At 44.0% G+C, this 10,962-nt stretch overlaps 1 protein-coding gene across 9 annotated transcripts in view; it reads left to right on the forward strand.

The window, feature by feature from the left end:
• The window catches only part of SGCD (sarcoglycan delta), a 359,505-nt gene extending 349,228 nt beyond the window's left edge, over nt 1-10,277 (forward strand). For all 9 annotated transcript variants that reach the window (XM_075441531.1, XM_075441526.1, XM_075441532.1 and 6 more), the window contains one exon: nt 936-10,277. In XM_075441531.1, coding sequence (XP_075297646.1) covers nt 936-1,109 — 174 coding nt within the window. In that variant the 3' untranslated portion in view covers nt 1,110-10,277. The remainder of the gene's footprint in view (nt 1-935) is intronic.
• Nucleotides 10,278-10,962: the final 685 nt, after the last annotated feature.

A 10,962-nucleotide genomic window follows, 5' to 3' on the forward strand; every position in this document is an offset into this window, starting at 1 on the left:
AGGTTTTCCTACGTTAGTGTCAGGTGTAATAAACAGAATGGGATTTTTATTGTAATTCCTGTTATTTCTAAACACTTGTGTTTTAAGACATTCCAAATGCAGACCATGGATGTTAACAAAAAAAACCTCTCAAAAATACAACCCGCCACCACCACCTAACATACTACAATTGAAATCCAAGGCATTTCACTACTGCAAGCAGTTGCCTTAATGTTTTTAATGCTAAATTGCTTTTAAAATGCATATATTAACCTGTCTCTTTCAGGAGATTAGACGGTTGGATACTAAAACTGGAGACTCTTCCTATAATTGCCAGATAAGAGCAAGTGCTGTCAGCCACCCTGTGATATTCTGGTGTGCAGGCTATCTGGCTGTGCTCTTCTTGGTGATGTTAGAGTACTCCCCTGTAGCTGCCATGTGTCTAAGAGCTGCCACATGTTCACTTTTGTGTTCTGTTTTGGAAGGAGAAATTCAGGTCTGTTGCAGGATTTAAGTTATTTTTAATATACATAAAATATACATAAAAGTCAGTGCTGTGAGCCTGCAAGCGTAACTGGTAACGGGCTCACAGTGCCAGAAGTCCCAGTGGAGGAGCAGAGTTGTCATGTGGAAGTGAACCATACACCCTCCCCACCTAGCAGCGGGGTACCCCTGGTTGGGTTCACCCAAACATGGAGCTGCTCTGGGACGCTACGAGCCAAGAAAACACGGTGGTTTCAGCAGAAACAAAGTGGAAGTCTTAGGTGGCTCATGGTAAAGGCAGATCATACGGTCACCCAGATTTGCATCAGGCTTTCCTGTCTTTGTACCCTTGCCTACATAGTTTTTGTAGCAGCCGAGTTGTCCGAAGGAAGCTTCTTTAAACACAAGATCAAAAATAACAGCTCTCCACTAATTCTCTCTCTCTTTCTCTCTCTCCCTGCCTCCGACATCAGATAATGTTGAACTCTGCAAAAATCAAACTACCTAACTTGCCTCAAGGATCTTCCTCTTCTGCGGGGTCCAGGCAAAAAATCTACGAGCTCTGTGTGTGTCCCAATGGGAGGTTATTTCTGTCGCAGGCAGGCACTAGCTCGACCTGCCAGATAAATACAAGCGTCTGCCTTTGAGAGACAATTTGCGGTGGGGCATCGCAGGCAGCACAAAAGCCAGTTCTGGTCTCACAGGTTGCAGCTGCCAACTATTTTTACTAGTACACAGAAAGCCTATCAAAGACTTTTTTTGTGTGTGCGCGCGCGTGTGTGTGAATATATATATAAAAATATATATATAAAAATATATATATCCTCTGTGTAAAATGATGTTTCAGTACAAGGAATCCCAGGGTGACCCTGTTACATTTGTGTAGCATTTCTCTTTCCCACACCAAAATTTACTGGTGCAATCTGCCGAATTGGATTTGATGCTCCCCTGGACCCTTCTGTATTAATATGTTCTAATGATCACCCCTCGTTTTTGATCATGTTCTTAGGGCAATGGGATTGCTGGCTGGGCAAGACCCTGGAACCAATGTAGACCCACCAACATACAAAGGGAAGAGAAGCATCTCTGATTATTTTTGCACCATTAAATCAGTGGCATGGAAAAAAAGAAAAAAAAAAAAACAAAAAAACCCGAAATAGCCAGATGTGCTGTACTGATCACCTAGAGTGATCCAAGATACCTGACATTTAATTACACTCTTAAATTTTCACCTGACGCATGGCTCCCTGTTGGGAGAGGTGGATTGTACTTGGCCAGTAGAACAGTCCAGATCTTCTTGCTGGAATAGTTGTGTATTATTCTGAAGGGGTTTGAGAGCTGGCTGTGCGTGGCCAAGGATGCCTTGTGCTATTCAGATGTGACGCATCAGCGCTAACCCTAACCTACTGTCATCTCTGCGCTAATAGAACTTGCGTTGCATTTAGTGCTTGGAAGGAAAAAAATTGTGAATGTTGGACTAAATAGAAAAATCCTGAACCTCCTTCATTAACAGGTGTCCTGGATCACCCTACACACTCTCCATTAGCACCTTTAATTTTGAGGGGATTTGGTGTGAAGATTTAATATTTGGACATTGCCTATCTGTACTTACAGAAACAGAAAATTGCCTGCTCTACCCATAGAAACAGAGAAATTCATACAACTTCAGAGTGTAATGTAGATGCTATGCCAGAATTTTTGTCTTTTTTCCTTTCAGAATATATAGTCCAGGGTCACTTAGATTTAGTTAAGACTGCAAATATCAGAGATGTTGACAATGAAACAGATTTTTGTAAGGATTTATAAAGATTGTGACAAAGCCAGATTAGTGGAAAGTAAGGGCTTTGGATGCTGGTTCCTCTAGAACTTGAGCCCCAAAAACTCTGTGGCTGAACCTTTTCATGGCTGCATTTTTCCTTATTTCAAAGTCTAAGAGTCACTTACGGGCAGGATAAAACATGAAATCTGATCTGGTAACACTACTTCCATTTTGAAAAAATTTTGAAAAAATGCGAGAAGAACCCAGATCATTGAATTCGACCCGTAATTGCATCCACATGCATGTAAAAATCCTTGAAAAACAAGTATACTAATTACTGCAAAAGTGTCCAAGTCGCATTAAATCTCACGAGGACAGCAAGGTTTCTAAGCCACTGAGATGCTTTTGAAAATATTACCTCAAGTGCAAATATGACAGATCTGTGCCCATCCCTAGCGATACTTAGGCAAAGCTGGTGTTCTGCAGGCGATCTTCAAGATAAAATGCAGTTGACAGAAATCTTTAGAAATAATTTAGCCCATTCATTTTTTTTACAGACTTCCATGTGTTTTCTTGTGGTCTGGAGAGTACCAGGGTTTGATTTTATTTTTTCAAATGAACAATTCTGGCTTAATCCAAAACTGCCCGGACTCAAAGGAAAGATTCAAGGAAGTTTAGATTAGATGTGTTGCTGCCTAACAAAGCAGCAGTCCCATAAAATTTATTCCTGAAAGAGGATTGAATGATCCAGTTTTATTTCAGTTAATGTGTTCAGATTAATTACTGAAATCAACCTATTTGTTAATGAATGATTCCTGTAATTATTATGTCTTGAGTCAACGTTTGAATGCAAAGGGTCACCCAGGATAACAATTGTATTGGGACACAGGACTATACCATCTCTGTTCAAAGAGGGGAATTGTGCCTATGCCTTAAGTCAATGCACTCAGCAAGGAGAAGCACATCATATTTATCTTGTTATTAAAATTAGTTTATTTGGGGGGAGGGACAGGAGGGTGTCTTGGGAATCGGTTGTGCAACTTAAAACAGATATTAATGAAATGCATTAAGACTGTAGGGGCACTGAGAGTGATACAGACTTTTTTTTACCATGTTCAATTTAGCAAAAGACTGTGTACGTTACCTCTGGGACCACAACTGAAGTCCCATTCGTAGTCCTACTTTTACTGTAGAGTTTTTTTCCCTGTTTCATTTAATACTGATCCCAAACCTTATAGCAAGCATGGCCCAATTCATAAACAAATCCCGTGCGAGCAGTTGTGAAGACACATGCTGCAGGAACAGAAAACGAGTCACGTTAACTCCCTCGTCCCCGAGGGAATTAATGCTGGTGAGAAAGGCCGGGCTGAACGCAGGGACTGACCCAGCAGCGATGCTGCATCCTGACTTCAGTGCTCCACACCCGAGAGGCCGGTGGCTCAGTCCTCATCCCTGTGCACCCTCCAGCAGCTCTACTGAGGATTTCCATCCCAACAAATTATGAGTGGCCAGTCTTCTCGGCTGGGCTCTTGGATGAGGTTGTTGCCTTCTCATATCACAAAGGCCGTGAAACTGCTTAAGGACAGTCAGCCATTTATTTTGGTGTGAATTGCTATGGGGGAGCTGTTAGGGAACGACCTTACACATCTGTGCCATTGCCGCCGATGCTTCTCTGAGGTCAACAAAGGGTACCTTAATTATGTCTACGCAAAGAAATTCTAGTTGCTTCAATGTATTTTACAATCTTGTTTCCATCCTAAAAGCATGAAATTACATGTTGTGTTGAAAGATGAGGAATTGTTGCCAGAAAGATTGAACCCGTGTAGAGACTTGTAAATCATTCGGGCCCCACTTGAGTTTTCAGACAGCGGTTTAGACGATGCTGCCGGCGTGTGTGTTGGCCACACGATGAGTCCAATGCTGTGCAGTAAGTGGCAAGCCGGAGCAGACAGGACTACGTGTCTGAGAACCCAGGGTAAAAAATGGGCATTTTGTTTAAAAAGCAGCTGGTAAACTCATCCAGCTCTCACACTTCACAGTTTGCTGTTGGGGGCTGTTGTGGAGTGACTTGCCCGTTGGACGAGGCCAATGCATGAGAGTCCCTTTTCCTCCTGCCTTGCCCAGAAATCCCACACAGTTGCTGGACCTGTATGGGTTGGTTTTCCCTGAGTCCATTTAAATTAGAGCCTCCTTGGCTGGAATTTCATCCATATGATCTACGTGCCATCGATAAAATGACAAAAACGAACAAGGGTTTGTGTATTTCTTTATGAATCAGGCCTGCACTGTAGTTCAATTGAGCATTTGCTATTTGGGGAGATGGCGTTTATCTCAAACCGGAGTTCAGTTCTACCTCCCAGCGCTAAGGCAAGCCTGGGATGAGTGGTGAATTTGTTTCCACTGAGCTGGAGGGAAGAGATGCCAATGACATTGTGGCCTGAGCTGAGACAGGGGCTGGATGGGTGACAACTGAGGGCACCAAGGGCAGTGGAAGCAGTGCCAGTCCTCGGGGCGGCTGCGGGACCGAGCCCTGGCTCAGCACTGTGCGCAGTCTGCATTGCAGCTGCCAGCACCAAAACCCCGCGGAAATGCCAGTGGGGGCTGTGAAGCTGATGTCAACATACCTTAGGCAGCCACAAATACTGCAGTTACAGGTAAATGCATTTCTGTATTGTAACTCTTAACTTCATGGGGCTTTGGGACCTTGCTGAAATTGCTTTCAATGCAAGACTTTAGTAAGCAGTTGGGAAAATGACCTGCAGTGCTTACCCATATACCTTATCCATATGTAGTGTACGACCCTGCTGCTGTCAGAGGTGAGTTAGGATAGTTTTCCTAAAGCAAAAAGGCTTTGCCGTTAGCTAAAGCAGAGATCTTAATACTGATTATACAACTGTATCCGTTCTCCAAGCTTCTTTGTCGTTTTTTTTTATTTGGTTTTTTTTTTTCAAAACTTCTTGAAGTATTTTACCCAGTAGTCAGTGAAATGGGTAGCTTAAGAGTACAAAGAAATGTTAACACTAAAGGAAGTCATCAAAAGGGGAAGACAGTAACTATTAAAATATGTATAAGGCCTCTCCTAAGTATACATTTTTTAAAAAACTAAGCATGCCGCAGAGAATGATTTACATTTGGTTCTGTCAAACAGCTGTATTTCGAGAGGGGGTTTTTCCTCCTTTAAACAGAAATATCACATATATGCACAAATAAAAAAGTTTAAGGCATAAACCTAAAAATACCATCTGCAATATACAGTATAGCAAAATGCTGCCTAAATAAAAAAAAACCCTCCCTAGAAATTTCTCCAAGCTTAAAGAGAGATCTCTGTGGAACTTATGAAGACGTCAGGTTAGTTCACATCGTACCTAATTTGCAAATACAGATGTTCTTAAAGGAAATTAGCTTTTGTTGTCAGAAGATGCGCGCACACACACGCATATATATATATACACACACACACACACACATGCTCACATAGACCTGTTTCCAACAAAAGCCAGTTTTCTTTATATGTGTTGTTATGGCTTTAAGCTTCACATTGCAAAAGAGAGTGAGACAAAGACCAAAGACTTACAGAAATTCATCCGCTTACTGGTTGCCCTTATGCCTGAAATGCATTAACTTTAATGGTGCTTTTTTGAACTGAGCAGGAAAAATACAAGTTTATCTTAAAGTGGCATTGGAGACAGTAAAGTGGCAGGAAGACTCTGACTTCGTTAACGGGGAGAAAAGGAAATAATGTGAAAAAGCTTTAGATGTGTGCAGAGGGCAAAGGTTATCTGAAATTTGAAATGTGAAGAAACCACCCAGAACACTAAAAGACATCATCCTGGGCTGAAAGTATAAATACACCGAGTAAGCACTCCTGGCTGTTCGCCTGCATGCACTCCAGCGTTAGCAGAGCAGGAACTGCAGCACCTGCGCGGCGAAGAAGAGTAACTGTGCCGTAATGGTTTCATTGTGTAAAAACAAAACAAGTTAGTGTGCTCTTCTTTTCCTTTTTTTTTTTAATGGCTGACATTTTAGATTTTGAAATGTCATCATCCAGAGTTCACCCCAGCAAACGCAGTGCACGTTCTTGCGAAGCTTTGCCAAGCACTGGGTTGGTGCTTTTGGAAGGTGAAAATACCAGCCTTTTTATTGCTGTTGCTGTTGAGGAACACAGCCCCGGCAACATTGCCGTTTTCCCCATTTTAACCTTTTCTCTCAGTTCCGAGGTCGCTGTGTAATATTGTCCTGCCACAGATGGGATGCGTGCAGGTGACCAGCAGCCCCTGAACCCCCACCATGTTGCTGCTCGATCTCGCCTACCCCCAAAACCTGGGTGTAGCAGTGATGCTAAGGTGAAATCGAGGACTTCCAGGTTAATTCTGTGCTGCAATTGCAGCGTTTTCGCCACTGAGGTAGCTGAGTTTAGGGCTGTGAGTGGAGCAGAGTTAAACACCGATGTGGCACTGACGAGATTATTCAAGCAAGAGTGGAGTGCATTAAACAAGGCAGGTAGGAGGGAGAGGGAAGAAATGGCAAGAGACATCACCCTAATCACAGTAATGCAGCCAACTTCGCTGTCTGTTTACACTATTATACTTTAGATTAATAACATCCATTTTACTAAATATGGTAGCGATTATGCTTGATCTTTCATGGTGCACAGTGGAATTACTGTCACTGAAACCACTTACAGCTTGGGCTGTTCAGGATTGCTATGGTGGTGTTTCCGTCCACGATAACCACAGTGGCTTGGGGCTTGGATGGAAATTACAGTGAATTGCTTGTGTTTAAAAAGCTTTTAAGTCTGCTGTGGTTGAGAAGCCCATGGTTATGCACATACAGCCCTGAGGCTTTATCATTTCAGACTCTCTTGTCCTGCCATTTGAATTGTATTGTGCCCTTGTGAAAAGCGGCACACTTTCTTTGTAGAGGAAAAGATGAATATTTAAAGCTGCAGGATTTTTATCCGAAGTGAAGAAGAAAATACAGCGCACCACCGAGATTTCCCATCCGAGTCACTTTAAACTTCAAGTGCCAGTCCCTTAAAAGTTCATTGGCTACAAGTGTAATTCCTGCAGGAAAGTTAGCGCTGGTGGCACTCCCAGGAAACATCTCACCTCACTGCAGCTCGAAGCCACGCGGTGACAGGGACTTTCTGCCGCCGGTCGGTAGCGACGGGCTGCCTGTTCAGAGGAAGCCAGGCTTCCTTTGAGGCAACTCGTCTCCGTGGATTGAGTTTTTGTTAGTTTTTAACCAGTAATAAAAACAAGGAAGGCCATGTCCACTGTGAAGCAATACGTAATTGTATGTTTGTCTCACATTTAGTTGGTTTATTTTTTCTGCCACCAAGAGAAAATATCAGAAGGAGAAATTTGTGTGAAAGCATTACATCCACATTGTGCTCTGCCACCAAATGCTGTAGATAAAGACATGCAGCTTCAGTTAAACAGTCTTTTCTTCTAGGATTAAAAAGGACTCTTTGGAGCTTTTCATCAGGTCCTACCCAAATGGAAAGTCTCACCATTTCTAACGTACTAGCCATTATAGGAATAGGCCCGTTGCAAGGCATAGGTCGTGTGCATCTTTGCACGTAACAGGATTTTAAAATTGCATTGTACTCTCACATTTTTGCCCCATTCAAAAGGCTTAACTGCCGATGAGAGATAAAGTGTTCTGAAGCCTGCCACTGCTAAATGCGTTATCACTTTCTAAAGCAATGCAGTTTCTTTGGTCTTTAAAAATTTCCTCATAACAGAGTTCTTGAAATGTCTTGAGGCAGGCTTACGCTGGAGAGAAAAAGAATAATTATTTGTGGGTAGTTCTATTTTTATCGAAGGCTGGATTGTAGTCGAAAAAATGTTGCTGTTAGAGTTTCTCCCACACTTACTTAGCTGCAAACACCACCACCCCCATGCTATGGCTAGGTTTCTGTAGGGTAGCTGCCTTAGAGCAGGGAGTTGGCTCCTCCGCCAAGCCAGAGCCTGATGATTTTGTTTTCATCTGGGTCTTCCTCTGGGCTTGTGCACCCGGTGTCGGTGTTGTTATTGATGTAGCGGATAATGAAACACTTCAGCAGTATTAATGATTTTACAGATGATACGTATCCGCAATCTAAGGGGTATAAATAATGCTGGTAGTTATTGGTTGCTGTTCTAAGAAGCCCTGGGCCACCTTGAAGGCATCAGCAGTACCTCCAGAAGGTGCACACTCTTAAAGCCACAGCTGCTTTGTCCTGATAACACCAGTACAGCACCCGAGGGGATGCCGTGGGGACGATACACAGGTACGCAGCCTCCACTCAGGAAGCCTGCGGGGGAGGGGGAGGAGGCTGGTGGGGGCTTTGCCCTTTCTCATTTATCTACACCCCATTGCCAGGTCCTCGGCACTAGAAATGGCAGCAAGGCATGATGCCTGCCATGGGAGACCGGGCTGGAGCAGTGCAACTTCTCCCAAGTAACTGGCGATAGGAAGAGAGGACATGGCGTCGAGTTGCATCAGGGGAGGTTTAGATTGGACATTAGGAAAAATTTGTTCCCTGAAAGAGTTGTGAAGCATTGGAACAGGCTGTGCAGGGCAGTGGTGGATTCCCCATCCCTGGAGGTGTTCAAATAATGTGTAGACGTGGCACTTTGGGATATGGTTTAGCAGGCATGGTGGTGTTGGGTTGACGGTTGGACTTGATGATCTTAGAGGTCTTTCCAACCTTAATAATTCTATGATTCTATAACGGGGCCGTTGGCAGCGTGGGGACTTGACTCTAGCTGGTGTAAGTCAAGATTTGGCTCTTCTAACTCAGTGGTAGCCTACACTGCCTGAGGGTTTGGTCCTGAAGGTTTAGGAACTTTTGTGAAATCAACAGGAAGAGTTTTGCTGCCCTGCCTAAGTCACAGCCTGAGGGACACGCGAGACGTGGGGCTTCTTGTGCCTCTGGGGTTTCCCTGCCTCACAGGTACAACTAAAGAGCTGTGGCAAGTCTTCCCATCGCTGCCAGCTCCAGCTGCTGCCTGGAAATGGAAGCATGTTCATTAAGCTTTGTCCCTTGTCACTGCCACGAAGGGTGCTGGAGTTCAGCTGGTGGTTTGGTGGGTAGCGGTGACGCAGGAGGGCTGACTGGGCGGGCACCGGGCTTTGCTGGTCCCGCAGGTGGGGGGGCCGGGCTGCACTGCTCGCAGAGCGGCTCTCACACCTCTTGACCCCTTTTGTGGGTTATCAGAGCAAGCGGAGAAGTTAAGATGAACAAATCCTGCCCTTGCTCAGCAGAGTAAGAGCATGCCAGAAACCTCATAAAGAGCAGAGCTGAGCAATTGTCATATCCTCGGTTTCCTGAGGAAGGGCTGAGTTGACAGCGCTCATACCTGCGTTCCTCCCAAAGTCAGAGCTTTTCCTGAGCTGCGACCCAGATCTCGGTCTGGATCTGCGCTATGCAGTCGTTTGGGAGCAGGGAAGGGATTGATCTGCTGGGTCTGACTCAGATCCCTTTGGGTTTGGAGTTATATTTTTTTTGCCCGCTCCTTATTTGAATTAGTTTCCTTGTGCACGAATGCCGGTAGAGTTGTTGATATTAATGCAACAAATGCTCCCTGTAGGTAGACCCAACAGCAAAACAACATTCAGTGCGAGTCAAAGCAAACCCCATTCATCTGCAGCAGCCACATAAAAGGCATGACCCATATGCTAGAGCAGTTTTCATCTGTGATGGTAAAATACCTTGTCTGACCTCTACCCTGATAACCACCAATGACCTTGATCGTGTAAACAGGACAAAATGAATTTAAAGTCTTATCACAGTTCTCATGAAGAAATTCAGATTTCTTTGGCGTTTTTCTTTTTAATTTATGTATGTGTGTGGTTGTGTGGGAAAATATAAAGCTTTTTTGTATCAAATAACATCAATCCTTGCACACTCTATGCAAAATTTTGTAAGCATTGCAATAATGCTATGAATTACACAAGGAACTATTTTAACTTTATTACACTTTCTGTATAAAAAAAAATTTGTATTTAAATGATTTCAACTGCAATCTTGTAAAATATATTAATAAAATAATGATTGTTAAGAAGGAAAGAGATGTTGAGGGGTTTTGTTTGTTCGTTTGTTTGAGCATGGCAAACAGAAGTTAGACCTCAAACTTCCCTATGTCTGTAGGACACGGATCGGCTGCGGCTGTAGGCGATGGCTGTGTGTCTGTATGGCCATAGGGCATGCCAGACTGGATCCCACTAGCGATCCATTTCACAGCATCAAGCCCCTGGACGTGTTCATGCCAGAAATGCTGTGGAGGATGAAATGAGCATCTCTGCGGATGGCTGTCGGAAGAAAACCTGTCATCAGCAAAGCAAAATAAATCTTCCCTTCGGGGAAAGTTGAGTTGCTGTCTTACAGTTCTGTTGCACTTCTCGCCCTTGCCCTAGCTTTAGAGTCTCTCAGCCAAGAAGTGTTGCAGGCACCGAGGCCTTGCCTGAGCTCCTCTCAGAGAGGATCACTTGCTGACGGAGGGCGTCTGGTATTGCTTGTGCTCCAAACCAGCAGGAATTTGGGGTTTTCTGGGGGGACACCAGAGCCGGGTGTATGTACGTGGGAAGGAGCACCCACCTGCACACAGTGTACAGAGCATGAGCTTAAGTCTGTCTGCGAAAAAATAATAATTAAAAAAAAAAAATCCCAGCAGCATGGACCAACTCGCAGAAGGCCTCTTGAAAACCTCTGGCTGCTTTAAGGATCCATCAGTTTTATTTTAATTGGTAACTAA

Source organism: Opisthocomus hoazin, chromosome 22 (genome assembly GCF_030867145.1).
Source record: "Opisthocomus hoazin isolate bOpiHoa1 chromosome 22, bOpiHoa1.hap1, whole genome shotgun sequence".
NCBI lineage: Eukaryota > Metazoa > Chordata > Aves > Opisthocomiformes > Opisthocomidae > Opisthocomus > Opisthocomus hoazin.